The 20072-nt window shown below is 38.3% G+C and overlaps 1 protein-coding gene across 1 annotated transcript in view; it reads right to left on the bottom strand.

The window, feature by feature from the left end:
* Nucleotides 1-3075: 3075 nt before the first annotated feature.
* EDA2R (ectodysplasin A2 receptor) overlaps nt 3076-20072 on the bottom strand; it is a 126629-nt gene continuing 109632 nt past the window's right edge. The window contains exons 7-11 of the mRNA XM_064483082.1: nt 10653-10831; nt 10036-10121; nt 8264-8428; nt 4743-5135; nt 3076-3130 (exon numbers count right to left, since the gene is read on the bottom strand). Coding sequence (XP_064339152.1) covers nt 4753-5135; nt 8264-8428; nt 10036-10121; nt 10653-10831 — 813 coding nt within the window. The 3' untranslated portion in view covers nt 3076-3130; nt 4743-4752. The remainder of the gene's footprint in view (nt 3131-4742; nt 5136-8263; nt 8429-10035; nt 10122-10652; nt 10832-20072) is intronic.

Raw genomic sequence — 20072 nt, 5'->3', positions numbered from 1 at the left:
AGAGCAGGCACAGTGAAGAGGGCTGGCTGTAACATTTTATCATTATATTATTGTTATTATAACTGTGATATATCACTATCTTTCCCATAGATGCAGTAGCATTAGACTTGGGCTTGAACCACTGCCAGGCACATGGTGACCTTTGAACACCTACAGCCTGCTCAAGCTGAATCACCTTTTGTTTGGGTCACTAGTTCTTGCCCTACCAGAAGCTGTAGATATGACTAATTAGAGCCAGTGAGATAAGAATAAACTGTCCCAGAAAGAAAAATACAAAGAACCTAAAAATCAAGGCCTAAACCCTTGGCTCACACATATTTATTAACACTTATGTGAGGCCAGGCTGCCTGGTGCAGGCTTGTAATTCAACTGCTTCTAATTCTCAGTCCAGTACAATGGGGCCTTTTTCCCAAGTGCTTTTAGCACCCTGACTTATGGGTTGCCTTAGGGGGGCCTTAATCAGTGTTCGTAGGTAAACTATCCCCAAAGATGTATTTAATAAAATCTGAAAGCAGAGGTCTTCTTGTAAGGAACATTCATTTGCCAGGGCTAGGACTTGGTGATGAAGTGTACATGTTACCTAATATACTTAATTAACTACAGAGTACTTGTGGGACAGGAACTAGCTGTGCAGGCCTCAGAAAGATAATCAGATAATAAAGAAGAATACAGCCTCCAAGGAGCTTGTTCCTCTCTAATCATGAGATTTCTAAGTAGGAATTAAAGCAAAAACACACTTCTGAAAGAATTGAATGGGAAGGGGTGGTGAGAAAACTGGGATCCAATAGACATGTCAATAGAAAGAGGCAGTGGGGCTCCTTTCCTCTCCCTACTCAGCTGCCCCTAAATATATTGGGAAATATCTTTGGGGGAATGATGGGAGGGAGTTTGGGGAAATCAGGCTCCAAACTAGGCTTAGAAATTTTCTGTAAGGTTCCAAGAGGGCAAATTCCAGCCCTGCTGCCTGCTGGAGGTGGAGATTTATAGCATTTCAAATAAATTGTGAGGCCCAGGAGATCCACGGGGATGCCCTGCCCTATGCTGCAACACAGAACTTTTGCTCTTCAAATATGTGTAAGAACTTTCAGCTGACCCAGGGAATGCAGCGAGTCTAGAGGGACCTGTAAGAAGGGGAAACTTTGTAGGCCATAGAAGGTAAGAGCTTCAGATAGAGTAAAGCCAAAAGAAAAATAAATAAATAAATAAATAAATAAATAAATAAATAAATAAATAAATAAATAAATAAACAAACCATCACCGTCCCGGGTGCAGATGAAGTCATGTGCTATTTTTCAATGTTAGATTATACTGCTGCCTCAGCAGCACTTAGACTATGGGACCAGTTGCTTTTTCTGGTGATGGAGATGAACTGCCTTAATCAATCTCCTAAGTCTCTTCCCTATGCTCCTTAATGATCTTTTAAGGGTTATTTGAGCAGTGTCTAGTGGAGAGAAATAACCAGTGCCCTCCAACAGCCCTGTCTATCCCTCTGACACAGCCAAGAGTAGTGTCTTCTCTATCTGCCCTTCCCTAGCCTCTATTCTCAGCCATGGGATCCACACCTGGGTCTGGGGGTGGGCATGTGGAGCAGGTTGTCTTTCCCAAGTACAAATTGCTTTGGGTAAGCTACTACTCCTGTCAAGGGCTCAGGTTCTTCATCTTTAAAATAGGCATAATGTAGGAATGAACTTTTTTAGACTATACAGCACTAAAGTGTTATAATTGACAGATTTGCTCAAATATCTGCAATCTACCTGCAGCAGGCTTTTAAATATGGAGTATTTGTCCCCCTCCCACTGCTAAATAGTCTCAAGTCATTGCCTAAACGAAGAACAGAGACTCTTAAATTGAACAGAGGAATGCAGCAGGGAGGGCAAGTAGAATGGATGCTCCTACTGGCTCCAGCCATTATCTCTTCCCTTTACACCGCAGGGGCAAAAGAGGTAAGATACAAAGACTCTTGTCTGATCTAGTAGCTATTCTCATTTTCTGACCTCTTGAGGGACAGGGCTGAATGGAAATCCTCTTAACTTTGCACTGGGGTGAGATCTGGCAGAGAGTATACATCCAGGATGTCTGAAGGGTAGGGGTAGGGGAGCTGGCAAGAAGGGGAGAGAATAGGCTTAGTATGGTGGGCAAGGACATTACCTCATTCACATTCAGACATAAGAGTCTTGTTTGTCTCTCCACTCTTTTTTCTTCCAAAAAGAGTTGTTTACCGCAACAGATATGCCAGAAAGCCAAAATCTTTTTGCTTTAAAACACTGTCTTCCAGAAAATGAAGATTTCAAGATAGGGAGTGGTCCTAGCCTTGATATTCACCCTTGCACCACTGAGTGTCCCTTCAAAGACCAAAGCTCTGAGATCTGAGTTTGGCTCTGGGGATCTAAAGAAAGACTTGGGCTTAAAAAGACCAGGCACCAGGAAGGGACAAAAGAGGCAAAACAAAAGATAAATAAAAGGGACTTCAGGAAATATCATTTTAAATATTAAAAACACACTGATTTGGATCCCCACTAAAGAAAATAAGAAACCTTATGTAGGAAGGAAGACTCTAGGGGGCAAATGAACTAGCTCCATGGTTGTCACAGCCACAGCAGTCCAAGAGATATATGGGGGATAAAGGGGTCAGGCCTCCCCTAGGATGTGTGTAGGTGTGTGTGTGTGTATGTGTGTGTACTGGGGAGGTGTGTCTGTACAGAGGACTTAAAGTGGGAAGACTTTGATTTTGTCCCTAAAGTGCTAGATAGGTGTATCAACAGAGTACTGAGAGGCTCTTTCTTCAGGTTCATCTGTCCAAAGATGTAGGCAGTAAAACTCTGCCCCATTCACTGTTGTACTCCTCCCTCTTCTCTATAATCAAGCTGAGCTATGAACATGTCTAGTAGTCCCATGGCTGGGGAAGCTGGCTTTCCAGGCTAGCTAGAATAGGAAAGCAAGAAATGCTGCTGCTCAGTCTTCAGAAAATGGTGAAGAATCAGTCCTCTAGTAGTATGGGATAGGATGTGTCCCATCCGTAGATTATAGGCTGTTGTGGATACCACATCCCACACCCCTGCTGCTGTTGTGGTATTGGAACAAGGCAGGAGAGTCCGAGGAGAATGACTGGACTGCCAGGAGCCCAAGAGACCTAGGGAGGGAGCAGAGCGAGTTAGAAATCTATGACGTGATCTCACTAGTTCATTCCTCTCCCCATCCCTCAAAAAACAAACAAGCAAACAAACACGGTTTAAGCCAGCGGTTAGGGTGCAACAGCAGAAATGCATCATTTATCTAGGGCAATGACATGATGACAGTTCTACCCTACTCTATACTGGTGACATTATTTCCCACAAAACTGGGTTCAGTTTTAAGACTCCATACTTTAAAGGAACCCAAAGTGGTACTTTCTAGAGAGGAGGTGGTAGCTTTAGACTTCTTCAGGGCTATCATGAAATGCAGAAGCAGATGAGGTCTGTGAGGCCCAAGGAAGAGAGCCCAAGGGCCCATGGGTGGTTACTACAGGGAGACAGAAAGTTTTCTTTACATTGAGCTCAATTCCACCAGTCATAGCTGCAATGCACATTGGGCAGTTGTGAGCTCTCTGACACTGAAAGCATGTGAGCAAAGATGACACAAATACTGTGTGGGGTTATTATAAAAGGGAATCAAACATGGATTGGAGGACTTGGACGGGAGGTTGGACTAGATGACCTTGAAGGTATCTAGCCTGAGGTTTAGTAGCAGTCTTGGCTTTTACCTACATATTTTTCATGTTTCCTTAGGTAAGAATTAGAGAGTGGGAGTCACTGGGGGACCTGGACAATATCATAGCTGGGGAAATATGGAAATGGGTGGTGAAAATAGCTGGTTAGTTGAAAAATAGGAATCTACCCTCATGCCTCATACTGCCCCATGCTACTTAAGCTTTTGAGAAAGTAACATTGGTTATGGAATAGTCACATTGATAGAGTTGGACAAGCTCTGAATTGGGGCTCCAAAACCTGGGCTATAGCCCAGTTCAGCCACTAAAATGCTCTGTAACTTTGAGCAAGTCACTTTCCCCCTCTGTGTCTCAGTTCCTGCCTTTATAAAATGAGGCTAACAAACTCTGAACTGCTTACCACAAAGGGATGTTATGAAGACTAGATGAGTGTAGCATATATGAAGGCATGTATAAATTGTGACTGGGGGTGAGGGAAGGAAAGAAAAACTAACATGGTTTAAACAACTCTAATTCATTAAAAATCACTAGCATGTGCATTTCTCATTCAACCCTCACAACATAAGGTAAGTAGTATCTCCTACTTTTCACAAATTAAGGATCTGAGGCTCAGAGATGTGAAGGAATTTACACAAATTTCACATAGCATTAAGGAATGGATGTAGATTTGAAATATAGGGCTGCCAGATGCCAAGGCTTTTATATTTTCCACTGTGCCTTGGTGCTTGTACACATGATGGGAGATAACTGAATCTGACTATTAAACAGTGGGGCCCTGAGAGAGCTTGCACAAGGCCAGGATAAAGAAACTGATGTCATGTCAACCTGGCCAGTTCCTTGACAACTGTAGTCCCAGATACATGATGTCTGAGTGACTGGCTCAAAAGATTAGCGTTACCACTGTTGTCCCTCCATCAACCAATGTTCCTAATTTGCTGGCTCTTCACTCCTAGCCCCACTGAACAACAGTCCTCTAGAGGAGAATTCTGTGGGGATGGTCCCCAATTTCTGGTCTTCCTGCCCTAACTTTCCAGCTCACCTCAGTAGAGTTAAGGGCTGGGGACTTCAAAGGACACAGTGAGCTCCAGCCTGTCTCCAGAGTTTTCAGCTGTGTTCACCCCCAAGGTCTCAGCTCCAGTATAGGAAGCAGAGCTGGAAAACTTTTGCAGGTCCAGCTCTGTGCATTCGATGGGAGTATGGACCCAGTGGGAATGGCTCTCTGAGGCACAGGAGGCCAAGATAAAAGACTCCTGTGTGGGGAAGCCATGAGTCAAGCTGCAGTCATCTTCCAGGATGGGGTTAAGTGGCTTGGTCTCAAAGATGTTTTCACTCAGTGGGGACTCAGGACTGGTCTCCTGGCCAGGTAGCACGGGGAAGAGAGATTCCTCCTCTGCTGCTTCGTCAGCCTCATACTGCAGCGAACCTCCTGCAACTTGAAGCAGAAAGCCATGGGGTCATCCAAAGGCAGGGAGGGGCTCCTCTCAGCAGGGCATCTGGTCCTGAGCACAAGATGGGGAGAGATCTAGGAACTAGTGCTCCTCTTTCCCTCCCTGGGGACCCAGGGACTGAAGTACCTAGCACCAGGCTGATGTGATACAGTTGAGAAACACATTTACATTGGGGTATCAGATTGAGGCTACCTGGTAGTGGATCAGAAAAAAAAAGAATCAATTTCTTCAGAGAAAGAGCAACCCTTTGTGGGAAGCAGGATTTTTAAGACTGCCATCCCCTCCAACCCCACACCCTGGCCATGATCTTCATTCCTTGGTGTTATGCCTGTGTATATGCTGTGTTATATGACAAAAGGTACCTTACAGATGGAATTAAGATTATGGGCTTTAAAATCCAGGAGATTATCCTGGATTACCCAGGTGGGCCCAATGTAATCACACGTGTCTTTAAAAGTAGAAGAGGGGAGCAGAAGAGTCAGAGAGAGTATCAGATATGTGAAATGAAAAGGACTTGATCACCACTGCTAGTTTTGAAAATGGAAAGGGGTCATGAGCCAAAGAATGTGTTTGGTCTCTAGAAACTGGGAATGGCTCTTAGATGACAGTCAGCAAGGAAATGAGACCTCTGCCCTATAACTGCAAGGAACTGAATTCTTCCATCTTTGTGAATGATCAAGGAAATGGATTCTCCCCTAGAGCTTTCAGAAGGGAATGCATTCATGTATAACTGAAAAATTGTGCTCTGCACTGGAATTTGTCACAACATTGTAAAACGACTATAACTCAATAAAAAATGTTTAAAAGAAAAGTACTAGGGATGTAATGCACAACACAATAAATATAATTAACACTGCTATATTTCATATGTGAAAGTTGTTAAGAGAGTAAATTCTAAGAGTTCTCATCACAAGGAAAAAAATTCTACTTAATTTTGTATCTATGTGAGATGATGGATGTTCATTAAACTTGTGTTGTACAACTTGAAAAAAAAAAAAAAAAGAAAGGAATGCAGCCCTGGCAAACATCTTGATTTCTGCCTAGTGAGATTCAAGGTAAAGATCCAGCCAAGCCTACAAAGCTTCTGATCTATGGAAATAGATAATAAGTAGGTGTTGTTTTAAGTCATTAAATGTGTGGCAATTTGTTATTACAGTGATAGACATGCATAAGTCTGATTCACTATCAGGTTACAAACTGAGAGACTATGGAATGCATGTTGGTTTGATCCCCATATTGTGGTTGTGTTTTTTTAATTAAAACCCATTGTCAGAGCTCAATATTATTTCATACAAAAATCCAGATTTTTGGCTTCTCTTGAAAATTCAGAAGATCTTGAAACATTCAATATTCCCACATGGCAACAAAAAGCTGAAGCTTAGTAGTAGATTCCCATTTTAGAGAGGATGAACTATTCAGTTTGCCACAGTCCCTATTCCTCTCTATTGGCCTTTATACTGGATCTAATTCACATATTAATCTCACCTGTACAACCACAGTATGCATGTAAGTCAGTGACTCCTGATAAACACCTTCCCTAAATGAAAAAATGTCTAATCCTATTTCTCCTACGGAGACCCTGAGGGAGCTGCCTGCTCTTGTATTCCCAGAGAAGGGTACTGCAATATTATCTTGAGGACAGAGGAGGAGCAGAGAAGGATTACCCATTTCTCCCCTCCTGAGGCAGGAGGAAGGAGATGGGCATCTCACAGATGTTGCCTCATCTTCTTCTTTCTGGGCCCTGGGGCCCAAATGGTTCATTTCCCATGTTTCATGCCCATGCCCAGGGAATGGGCAATAGCTCTTATCTGAGAAACTAGCCTCTAAAGTAAGAGACAGGATGGTCCACCCTGGGCCACAATATTCCAGGCCAAAGAGTAGAGGAGAGAGAAGTAGAGTTTGAGAAGGGTCATAAAGGGCAAACAGTGTTCCCCTTGTGCTGTCCATTCCCTGAAATCCTAGATTCACCTCTACTTAAGCCAAACATATCTGCTAGGGTTTTTGAAGATCATCTGGCAGGCACTAGAGCCAAACTGGCCAAGGCAGGCCTACTTAATAAGGATTTTCCCACACAGAGGTTGAAGAAAATTGTGTTGCTTTGGGTCAAGTATCCAGTGGGCTGAAGAGGAGTTCTAAGTACCTGCATATCCAGTAAAATGTATCCTCCTTCTTCCTTACTAGACCAACTCCACTTACTAGCCTTGGTTCTTATTTTGGTGTCTCTGCCTAGTTCTCAGTTCCTGTGATGGCAATGAAGCTGCACTGAGCCTCAGTATTCTGATTAGATATTTAGACTAAATATCTAAACCCTTGTCTGATCCTGGCCAGCCAGCATCCCACCTTCCCCATCTTTCCCCTCAGTGATCTGGAGTTTCTGTCCCACATTCTTGGCTAATGGCTAGAGTTGGTGCTGAAAACAGATCCTGATATTACTCCAGACTTTAAATATGACCTTCCATCTAAGATTTCACATGGCCATCTCCTATGGGCTGGCCCAGACCTCTCTGGGTATCATTATTGTCTGAGGATAAATGTCTAAGCTTGCCAACTCTTGTGGACACTGGACTCTCAGTTACCTACATTTCGGTTGTTACTATACTGATAACTGTTGCCTTAGAGCTCATCCATATTTATTAGAGTCGTGTCTCATTTCAGCCAGCCTTCCTCCATTCCTGACATGCTCCAGAATCTATAGCTATTAGTAGAAATGAAGACTTGTAAAAGGACTCAGAAATCAACTTTCTCTCTCATTTTAAAGATTAAGGAGAAAGAGGCTTAAAGAAGCTAGATGATCTATCCAAAGTTACACAATGATTTAGAAGTGGATTTAGAATTTAGGTCTCCAGATTCCTTTCCCAAGGGTTTTCCCATAATGTTGTATTCCTTTATGAACCCCTACACCTTAATGAATCAGGTCCTATAAACTCACAGGGTCAGCCTCAATCATCTCTGAAGTCTCATGCTTTCTGTTGCCACCCCCTAAAGAGTCCATCCTTGGGGTTTCCCAGGCTTTCGGGAAGCCTCATTAACTCTCAGCCCCAGAAAATGTCTCTCTTCTGCTAGTCAGAGCCTTTATCCTGATTCAGGTAATACATGAAGCAGCTACCCTTACCACGCTGGCAATGTCTGTTGAAGAATTGCTTGCAGTAGAGGAAGAAGAGCCCCAGGAAGGCCAGGGTAAACACCATGAGCAGACTGCTCACCAGTGCAACAAGTGTGGCCTCCTGAGGGGACACTGTGGGTACATCTGCCTTCACTAAGCTCAACTGGAAGGCACCTGTGAGACAAGAAAGTGGGAGAGGTCAGTTATTGTAGGTAGTCAACAGTCACCCTGACACTGGACCTGTACTTCCTCAGACCAACATCCTCTCCCTAGTGTCTTCTTCAATTAGGACTGCTAAACTAGTTTTACTTCTTTGTGGCAAAAGTATAAATAATAAAGTAGAGAAACTTTCATATAATGCTAGTATGGTATAAATTAGTACAGTTATTTGAAGATGCACATATCCTATGATCTTTCCATGTCACATCTAGTTATATAACCTAGGAAAATAGAAACAAACTAAAATACTCATCAGTAGGGCACATGATAAATAAATCATGATATAATTCTGTAATGTAATATATAATAATATCATATAGATGATAATATGATTATATAGCATTTAAAATAAAAGACCTGTATGGATGAATATAAATGATCCAGAGGGGAAAAGCAAATTGGAGAAAGAAAGTATATAGCTTGATATTTGTATCAAGTACTTATATAAAACATAAAATATAAATAATAGCAGATATTGCCTATGGATATATACGTATATCACAAAAGAATACAAGTATCAAAACATAGGTAGAGAGTATGGCAGAGTCATAGTGCTCACCAATTATCCACATGCTTCCCTGCATTTCCCAAACGCCCTTGTAGTAAGGCCATCTGAGTACTTCTGGCCAATGGGCTATGAGTAGAAGTAATGTGTGCCACATACAGACTGCAGTAGTTAAGATGCAGTATGTCTCCTCCAAGTTTTACCCTGTCCCATCAACCTGGAAGCCACATGGTCTGATGGTACAGTTAGAAGATGGAGTAAGAATTTTTCATAGTGAAAAATAAACTTTTATTGCCTTAAATTACTGAGATTTGGGGGTTTGTTACTGCAGCATAGCCTACCAACAAGAGACATACAGTTTCATGATAGTGGTTGCTTCTGGGGAGGTCAGGAGAGAATGGAACTCAGAAAGGATCAAAAAGGGAATGCCACTAAGCTTGTGGAATATCCATTTTTTTAAATCTGAAGAAAATATGCAAAATTTTAAGATTTATTAATTCTTGATGTCATGTAACTGGGCATTTTTATTTTTGTATTTTTCTGCATTTAAAATATTTCTACATATTTGAAATATTTCATGTTTTAAAACTATATCAATCATTTAAAAAATAAGTGGTTAGACATATACATGGTAGATAGACAAAAATGATAGACTTATAAATGGATAGTCATATGGGCATAGACTAGATCCTAGTACTTCATTCAGCCTTTTATTAGTCTTAAGCACTAGGGACTACTATAAACCTCATATAATAACAATAATAATAATCCACAAGTATATAAATGTTATAATTTATAAAGTTTTTCTAAATTTATAATTTCATTAGAACTAGATAACATCTCATAAGATATGAAGAAAAATGATTATCATGAGTTTTTTTTTCAGATGAGGGAAATGAAGTTCAATGAGTTTCAATGATTTGCACAGGGTTACACAGGTTGGAAACTAAGGTTCAAATCTAACCAATTCCCTTGCCAATCTACCCTACAGAAAGGAGTACAAGGGGGTCACCCAGCAGATTGAGGAGGAAAGGAGAGAAGAGAATCAGATACACACACTGAACCTCAGAGGTGGGGGTCTGCTTTGTGCACGGGATACACTCTTGATCCTGCAGGCCTCCAATACGTGTCTTTTGGTAGAATCTGTGGTCAGAGCAATAAAAAATGGCAAGGTGATCAAATAAGCAATATATTTGTACTAATTCTTCCTGAAACATAGGCAGCTTCTAAGAGTCTTGCCTTCCAGGTTAGAAGTTAGCACCCACCTCAGCCTTGCATGACTTCTATGCCTCTATGTCTGACTCAAAGTCCCAGACACTCCACCTCTTCCCCCATTCACCAAACTCTATAGCCAAAAGGAGAACCAGTCTCACAAGAGAGGGGAGCACTGCTTTGACACCAAGTGCTTCCTAATCTCTTTTAGGTCTACAGTGAGATTTACCTTGAAACTTGGACCTGTAAAACATTGTTTAGTAATCATCTGTGATGGACTGTATGCTAGGCACTCTATAGGGGGATCTTTGGAAGATATTGCTTCTCTCTCTCAGGGGAGCATAAACTCATCATGATATGGACAGTTAGAATACTTCAACTAGGCTCTGAGAAGCAAGGTTGAGAGAAACGTAAAAGGGCTAGAGAAGGCCTGAATAGATTGGGCTTATATAGCAGGCTCACCTGGGCAGACAGTTCCCACAGACAGCATTAGAGGTAGCCGTACAGTTGGCCTTCTGGATACGATTAATGACAGCACAGGTGATACAACTCTGACATCTATGGTGGCCCCAGCTGCTTTTGTATCTGCGGGGAGGGCAGACTGTGCAGTATGCATCTCCACCTTCTCCATAACCACAATCCTGCAGAGAAATGGGAGTCACAAACATTACTGTAAAAAAAAAAAAAACCTGGAGAGAGGATTAGCTATGGGACAAGTGGACACTGTATATAGTAAGATTTTGCAAACTGTAAGTTGCAACCCATTACTGAGACATGAAATCAATTTAGTAGATTGCAACTATCATTGAAAACTGAAATAGGACAAAATAAAATGATACCAAATATCAGAATACAGATCATGTACTAAAACTAGGTATTTATATCAGTCAGCATTGGAGAGGTTATGCACGGTGAAAAGCAAACTGCAAATATCAGTGTCTTAAAAGGGCAAAAATTTATTTCTCACTCTCACTATTTGCCTATTAGAGAGTTCCTGGGGATTCTTATTTACATTATACTCACTGTGCTGTCATGATTGAAGCATCAGGGAAAATAGAATATTGTGAACTGTGCATTGGCTTTTAAAGATTCCCCCCTGAAATGACCCATTTCATTTTGCTCACATGTCCTTGACCATATACATCACCTGATCATTAGTAACTACAAAAGCAAAATAAAGTGTAATTCTACAATGTGCCAGAAGGTGGGGAGCTGGAAATATTTGACATACAGCTCTAATCACTACCTATCTAGTATTGTTTTGTAAAACTTTTACAGGTGAAATATGTTAAGTATGTATTGGGTTGTGATGAAAAATTTATTTCTTACATTTTATTGAAGAATAATTGACTCATAACATTATATTACTTTTAGGTGTACAACAGTGATTCAATATTTTAATAGATTATACACCATACAAAGTTATAATCTTATTGACTATAATCCCTGTGACATACTTATTTTACAACCGGTAGTTTGTACCTCTTAATCCTCTTCACCTATTTTGCCCTTATCCCTACCCCTTTCCCACCTAGAAATCACTAGTTTCTTCTCTCTATATGTGATTCTGTCTTTGTTTCATTGTATTTATTTGGTTGTTTTGTATCTTTGGATTCTACATATAAGTGAAAACATATGGTATTTGTCTTTCTCTGTCTGACTTATTTCACTTAGCATAATACCATCTAGCTCCAACCATGTCATTGCAAATGACAAAGTTTCCTTCTTTTTTATGGCTGAGTATATTCCATTTTATATATATACACAATACATCTTCTTTATCTATTCATCTGTTGATGAACACTTAGGTTGCTTCTGTGTCTTGGCTATTATACATAACACTGCAATGAGCATTGGGTGCATATATCTTTTTGAATTAATATTTTCATTTTCTTCAGATAAATACCAAGGAGTAGAATTTGCAGATTCAAGGGGTAGTTTTATTTTCACTTTTTTGAGGAATATCCATACTGTTTTCCATAATGGTTTTAGCAATTTACATTCCTATCAACAGTGCACAAGGGTTCCCTTTTCTCCACATCCTCACCAACACTTGTTATTTCTTTTCTTTTTGATGATAACCATTCTGACAGGTGTGAGATAATATCTCATTGTGGTTTTTATTTGCATTTACCTGATAATTAGTGGTGTTGAACAACTTTTCATGTGCCTGTTATCCATCTACATGTCTTCTTTGGAAGAATATCTATTCAGGTGCTCTGCCCATTTTTTGATGGGGTTATTATTTTTTTTTTTTTTTGATGTTGAGTTGTAAGAGTTCTTTGAATATTTTGGATGTTTACCTATTATTAGGTATAGCATTTGCAAATGTATTCTCCCATTCAGTAGGTTGCCTTTTTGTTTAGTTAACATGCTTTGCTGTGTAAGTTACAGACAATATCATAGAAATACAAATAATCATAAGATTATACTATGAACAATTATATGGTATCAATTGGACAACCTAGAAAAATGGATAAAGTCCTTGAAATATACAATCTTGCAAGACTGAATCTTACTCTTGGAAATGCTCAAAACTGTCTGCATGCAGATGGTATAGAGAATAGGTAAGTGGTCCAGCTGGCTCTTGTCTCAGGTCAGTTATTGACAGTGTGACTCTGGCCAGCCCTTCTCTACTTTGAGCATCAGAGCCCCCAACATCTGAGGATACTGAAATAGATGGTCTCTAAATATTCTTCCAGCTCTGACATTCTGACCTAGGACAAGGCTCCTACCTGATAAGTCACAGCTCTTTGTCACAGACAGAACTCTAGTTAAAAATATATGTTAGATATTTGCTAGTTGTAGCAGAAGTTGGCTGGTTGTTCACTAAACTCATTCTCCTTTCCTCCTGGGAATACCACTGGTCAATATTCCCTAACCCCACTGCAGTTTTATAAGATCATGTGTCTAATTTCTAGCCAATGGAATATGGATAAAATGATGTATGCCTCTCTCAGGCTTGGCCCAACAAAAAACTGCCTTTTTTTCTTTATACTTATTTTATAATTAAAATCTCTTCAATTTTATTTATGCTTTGATTTTCTGATGCACAGGGACACACAGGGAGATGCTGAAATCAATGTATTAAAAACAACAGATGATATGAGGAAAATGGAGAATGCAATATCCCCTAGCTTTCATTCCCTCACAGAAACATAGAAAAACAAATAGAAACCGTCAGGATCAATGTTGTCAGAAATTTGGGGAACAGTCAAACACACATTTACAGCAATGAAGCAAATTCTGAATCAAGAAAAATCATCTTGAAAATGACAGGAAAGCTTTGTGCCATTTTCACTTACCTTACTGTACCCCTCTCCCCAGCAACAGGTCTAGTATGAGACTGTCATCCCTAGTTCCAGACTGAGCTAAGAAAAACTTATTCACCAATTACTGCATATGTCCATTCTAACCTGTTATCTGAAGGACAAATAGAAGGTAATTATCCCTGTTTCACTCAGTTCAGAATACAGGCTGGAAAATGAGTGGGCATTTATTAAAAATATTGCAAAGCAAACTGAGAAACTACAGGTGCCTGAGGCAAGAAACTATGGATGGAGACATACAATAGACTGCCTAAGTCTGGAAACAAAATTTGGGGAAGAATTTTTGGGAAATTAGGACATTCAAAAACATCCATACATATGGGGGAATTTAGAAAGGCACATGCATAACCAGGAAGAGACACATGCTTAGAAAAATATGGAGAAGACCCTAAGTTTACACACTAGGCTGATCCATAGGCTAAGTGCCAATTTGCCTAACTGTTGAAGGAGTGCTTCAGCACAGAGCCAAATTGCAAAGAATCAGAGATGTGTGGGGGTTTTTGGTTGTCATTGTTGCTGTTGTTGTTGTTGTTTTAACTCTTGGCACTTAAGGAAATCCTTGTCAAAATAATAGCTAAATATTATCTAAATGAATACACACTTCAGTGATCACATATGACTAGGAATACAAAGGAATATAGCCTTTGCACAAGTATTTTAGCTTAAAAACCTAAACAACCTTGTGGTATATTTATACAACAGAATACTATTCAGCTGTAAACAATGACAAAATAATGCAACTTGCAGCAACATGGATGGCGCTGGAGAATGTCATTCTAAGTGAATTAAGCCAGAAAGAGAAAGCAAAATACCATATGATATCACTCATATGTGGAATCTGAAAAAAAAAAAAAGAGAGAAAGAGAGAAGATGAACCTAAATATAAAACAGAAACAGACTCACAGACATAAAATACAAACTTGTGGCTGCCAGGGTGGAGGTGGGTGGGAAGGGACAGACTGGGAGTTTGAGATTGTAGATACTGACAGGTATATATAGAATAGATAAACAAGTTTATACTGTATAGCACACGAAATCTTGTGGTAGCTCATGGGGAAAAATGAAAATGAATATATGTATATTCATGTATGACTGAAAAATTGTGTTGTACACCAGAATTGACACAGAATTGTAAACTGACTATTACTCAATAAAAAATAAATAAAAACCTAAACAATGGACTTCTATAGCCTGCATCAAATGAAGTAACAACAACAACAACAAAATCTTCATATGGAGAAGGAAGAGGATCTGATTTCCAGAACCATCACATTATAATGAAAACAATGACCAATTTTTAAAAACAACAACAAAAAAATCACAAGGCATAAAAATAAACAGAAATGTATGGCTCTTTTAAAGTAACAAATAAAATTGACTGAAACTGTTCCTGAGAAATCCAGACATCAGACTTACTAGACAAAGACAAAAATGTACTGTCTTAAATATGTCCAAAGAAAAACATGGACAAGGAACTAAAGGATATAAGGAAATAAATGTATGAACAAAATGGGAATATCAATTAAAAATTATAAAAATGTAACCAAGCAGAAACACTAGAACTGAAACTAAAATAACTGAAATGAAAACATTTGCTAGAAATGTTCAACAGCAGATTTGAGCAAGTAGAAAAAAGAATGACAAACTTGGAATATGACAGATGAAATAATCAAATCTAAGGAGGAGAAATTTAAAAAGAATGAAGAAAGCAAACAAAACCTAAGAGATATCATCAAGTGGACTAACATACACATAATGGGAGTCCCAGAAGTAAAAGAGAGAGAGAGATAAAGGAGCAGAAAGAACATTTGAATAAATAATGGCTGAAATTTCCCAAATTTGACAAAAAACATGAATAACACATCCACAGTGCTCAACAAATTTCAAGTAAGAAAAACTCAAAGAGAAACATACTGAGACATAAACAAAATATGGTTAGCCAAAAACAAAGTAAAAATCTTGAGGCAGCAGGAGAGAAAAAATTCTGTCAAGTGCAAGGGATTCTCAATGAGATTAAAACTTGATTTCTCTTCAGTAACTGTGGAAGCTGGAAGGCAATAAGATGGTATCTTTAAGAATCTAAAAAATAAACTATTAACCAATAATTCTATACCCAGTGAGAAAAAACCTTCAAAAATTAGGAAGAAATGAAAATATTCCTAGATTAAAAAAGCTAAGTAGATTTGATACTACTACACCTGTACTTCAATAAATGCTAATGGGAGTTCTTCAGGTTAAAATGAAAGGACACTGGATAGTAACTCAAATCCATAAAAAGAAATCAATATCTCTGGTAAAGGTAAACACATGGGCAAATGCAAAGGCAGAACTACTTAATTTTTGGTTTGGAACTCTGCCTTTTATTTCCTATACGATTTTAAAGAAAAATTAACCATGATAAAAATAAATCTATGTTATTGGATACACAATGATTAAGATAAAAACTAGAATGAAAATGGTAACATAAAGGGAGGTGATACAAAGCTGTAAAAGAATAGAATTTTGTATGCTATTGAAGTTAAGTTATTATCAATTCAAACTGTTAAAATTTAGTATGTTAAAGGGAATCAACATAGTAAACACAAAGAAAATATACAAAACTAAACATTAAAGAAATAGTGGAATTAAAACTTCTCACTACAAAAAATCAACTAGCATAAAATAGACACTGAAGTAGAAAATGATAAACAAAAATGGTACAAGACATACATAAAACAAATAATAAAATTTTGTAAGAACTATCTTATCAGTATTAAACTTTCTATAAAATTTTAATTGAAGTATAGTTGATTTACAGTGTTGTGTTAGTTTGAGGTGTACAACAAAGTGATTTGATTATGTATATATATTTCCAATTTTTTTCTCATAGTATATTGAATACATTCCCTGTGTTATACACTAAATCTTTTTTGTTTATGTATTTTATTTATAGTAGTGTGTCTGTTAATACCATAATCCTAATTTATCTCTCCCCACTTTCCCTTGGATAACCATAAGTTTGTTTTCTATGTTTGTGAGTCTATTTGTTTTGCAAATAAGTTTATTTGCAGTATTTTTTAGATTCTTCATATAAATAATATCATATAATATTTGTCTTTCTGTTTGACTTACTTCACTTAGCATGATAATCTATAGGTCCATCCACTTTGCTACAAATAGCATAATTTCATTCTTTTTATGGCTGAATAATAGTTCATTGTGTGTGTGTATATATATAAAATATCATCTTTAATCATCTTTGTCCGTTCATCCATAGATGGACACTTAGGTTCCACCTATGTCTTGGGTACTGTAAATAGTGTTGCTATAAACATTGGGGTGCATGTATCTTTTTGAATTAGAGTTTTCATCTTTTCTGGATATATGCTCAGGGGTGGAATTGCTGGATCATATGGTAACTCTATTTTTAGTTTTGTAAGAAACTTCCGTACTATTTTCCATAGTGGTTGCACCAATTTATATTCCCACCAACAGTGTAGGAGGATTACCTTTTCCCCACACTCTTTCCAGCATTTATAGACTTTTTGATGATGGCCAGCCTGTCTGGTGTGAGGTGATACCTCATTGTAATTTTGATTTGCATCTCTCTAATAATTAGCGACATTGAGCATCTTTTCATGTGCTTGTTGGCCATCTGTATGTCTTCTTTGGAGAAATGTTTATTTAGGTCTTCTGCCATTTTTTGATTGGATCACTTGTTTTTTTGATATTGAGTTGTATGAGATGTTTGTGTATTTTGAAAGTTAATCCCTTGTCAGTCACATCATTTGCAGATATTTTCTCCTAGTCTATAGGTTGTATTTTTGTTTATGATTTCCTTTGCTGTGCAAAAGTGTATAAGTTAGAGTAGGTCCCATGGTTTATTCTTGCTTTTATTTCTTTTGCCTTGGTAGGCTAATCTAAGAAAACCTTGCTATGATTTATATCATAGAATATCTTGCCTATGTTCTCTTCTCAAGTTTTATGGTGTCATGTCTTATATTTAAGTCTTTAAGCCATTTTGATTTTTTTTATATATGATGTGAGGCAGTGCTATAACTTAATTGATCTATAGGTGGCTTTCCAGTTTTCCCAATGCCACTTCCTGAAGAGACTGTCTTTTCTCCAATGTATATTCTTGCCTCCTTTGTTGAAGATTGACTGTAAGTGTGTGTATATTTCTGGGCTCCCTATTCTGTTCCATTAATATACATGTCTGTTTTTGTGCCAATCCCATGCTATTTTAATTACTGTAGCTTTGTAGTATTATCTGAAGTTTGGAAGGATTTTGCTCCAACTTTGTCTTTTTTCCTCAGGATTGCTTTGGCAATTCTAAGTCTTCTGTTGTTCCACATAAATTTTAAGATGATTTGTTCTAATTCTGTGAAAAATACCATGGATAATTTGATAGGGATTACATTAAATCTATAGATCTATTTGGGTAGTATGGCCATAACTATATCAATTCTTCTAATCCAAGAGTATGAGATATCTTTCCATTTCCTTGAATCAGCTCTGATTTCCTTTATCAATGTTTTATAGTTCTTAGCATATAAGTCTTTCACTTCCTTGGTGAATCTATTGTATGTTTTTGATTTGTGGTTACTCTGGTTTTCAAGCATGTTAACCCATAACTATATCTACTTGCTTTAGACTGGTAGTCATATAAGCTCAAACACATTCTAAATTATCTACATTTTTGTACACTTGAAATTAACACAACATTATTAATCAACTATACTTCAATTAAAAATAATATTAAAATATCCCCATTTTATACTTCCCTCCCCTATACTTTGTAATTTTGATGTCCATTTCACATCTTCATGTTTATCCTTTTGCTTTTCATTGCAGCTCTAATCACTTTCACATTTTTTTTAATCTTTGTACTGACTCATTTAAGTGATCTTCAATCCTTTTGTATATTTATCTTTCCTACTGTGATTTTCACTTTTTTATAGATCCTTGATTCTTTCCTATTTAGAGAAGATATTTCAACATTACTTTTGGATAGGTTTAGTATTGCTGTATTCTTTTAGTTTTTGCTTGTCTGAGAAATTCCTTATCTCTCTTTCTGTTCTAAATTATAATCTTGCTGGTTAGAGTATCCTAGGTTATAGGTTTCTCCCTTTTAGGACTTGGAACATATTGTGCCTTCCCTTCTGGGCTGCAATGTCTCTGTAGAGAAATCAGCTGATAGCCTTAAGGGAATTCCTTTGTAACTGACTCTTTGTTTTCTCTTGCTAACTTTAGAATCCTCTCTTTATCTTTAACTTTTACCATTTTAATTGTGATACATCTTGGTGTAGCTCTGTTGGGGTTCATCTTGTTTGGGAACCTCTGTGCTTCCTGTACTTGGATATCGGTTTCACTCTTTAGATTTGGGAAGTTTTTAGCCATAATTTCTTCTAATATATTTTTGATCCCCTTTTCTTTTCCTTTCTCTTGTGAGATTTCTACTATGTGTAGATTGGCACACTTTAAGCTAGGTTTTCATCTAGGCAATGGAGTTGCCTAACTTCAATTGGCTCCTATTTATAGTTTCTAGTTCCTTTTTACAGTGATCTTCATTTGTATTGATAGTCTTTGTCAATTCCTATATATTTATATTAATAAAAATTAAAAGTTTTATTCCTTCCTTTTTCAACTCCAGCTCTGGTAGACTGGAGAGGTTTATTTTATTGTTTGTCTTTCAAGTAATTTCTCTTGTTCTTTTAATTGGTGTTAATTCCTCTGCTTTTCAATTTTATTTATATTTCTGTGATTCTATGAATTTAGGAGAAACATTTATCTACTATGGTCTTGATGAGCTGTTTTTATGTGAGAACAACCTGGTGTAGACTGTATGAGTCCAATATCTTTGGTGTGAGGGATGTTTTTGGTATGGATGCTTGCCATTTCTTTCCACAGGGTGTGTTGGACCCTGTCTCCTTTACAGGAGGCATGTTTGGTGTTGTGGTGACCAAAGCCTACACTGGATGTTGGGTTGGGCTTCCTATTTGCTCTGTGGTTGTCACAACTCTGTCAGGGGTAGATTCTGTTCCTCAGTTGCTGGAGTAGAAGCTCACAGACTTGGTTCTAAGAAGTGGTATGAGGTAGGTGTGACTTGAGAGCTCTCTCTCAGAAAGGAGTTGCTGTTCTTCCGCAGGAGCTGTCTGCTGGGATGTGTGACTCAGTGACTCATCCTGCAACCAGATGTGCATGTCATGAAGATCACTGTTACTGGCACTGCCTTTGTAGGCCACTATGGGAGCACCAGTAATTGGCTTAGAGATTCCTTAAGTGTGTATGTGCTCACAAAGATGCAGTAAGAAGAATCTGGCAACACTGCAGTCCCTGCACCCACTTTGGGATAATTGATAATTGGCTTATATTCAGCCTCACTGTGGGAGCATTGTTAACTGGCTTGCTCCACCCTCAGGCATGTGTGCTCAGTCCTGGTCTCAAAATTCAGCAGTGTGAGAACCTGCTAGAGCTGCACCCATTTTTGGAGTACTGGTAATTGTTTCAGATTTCATCCCAACCTCCACATGCACATGCACATGCCCACAAATTTCACAAAACCCTCAGTGAC

This window comes from Camelus dromedarius, chromosome X, assembly GCF_036321535.1.
Source record: "Camelus dromedarius isolate mCamDro1 chromosome X, mCamDro1.pat, whole genome shotgun sequence".
In the NCBI taxonomy this organism is placed as follows: Eukaryota; Metazoa; Chordata; class Mammalia; order Artiodactyla; family Camelidae; genus Camelus; species Camelus dromedarius.
Note: the sequence above shows the minus strand (reverse complement) of the source record. Positions and strands in the feature narration are given on the sequence as shown.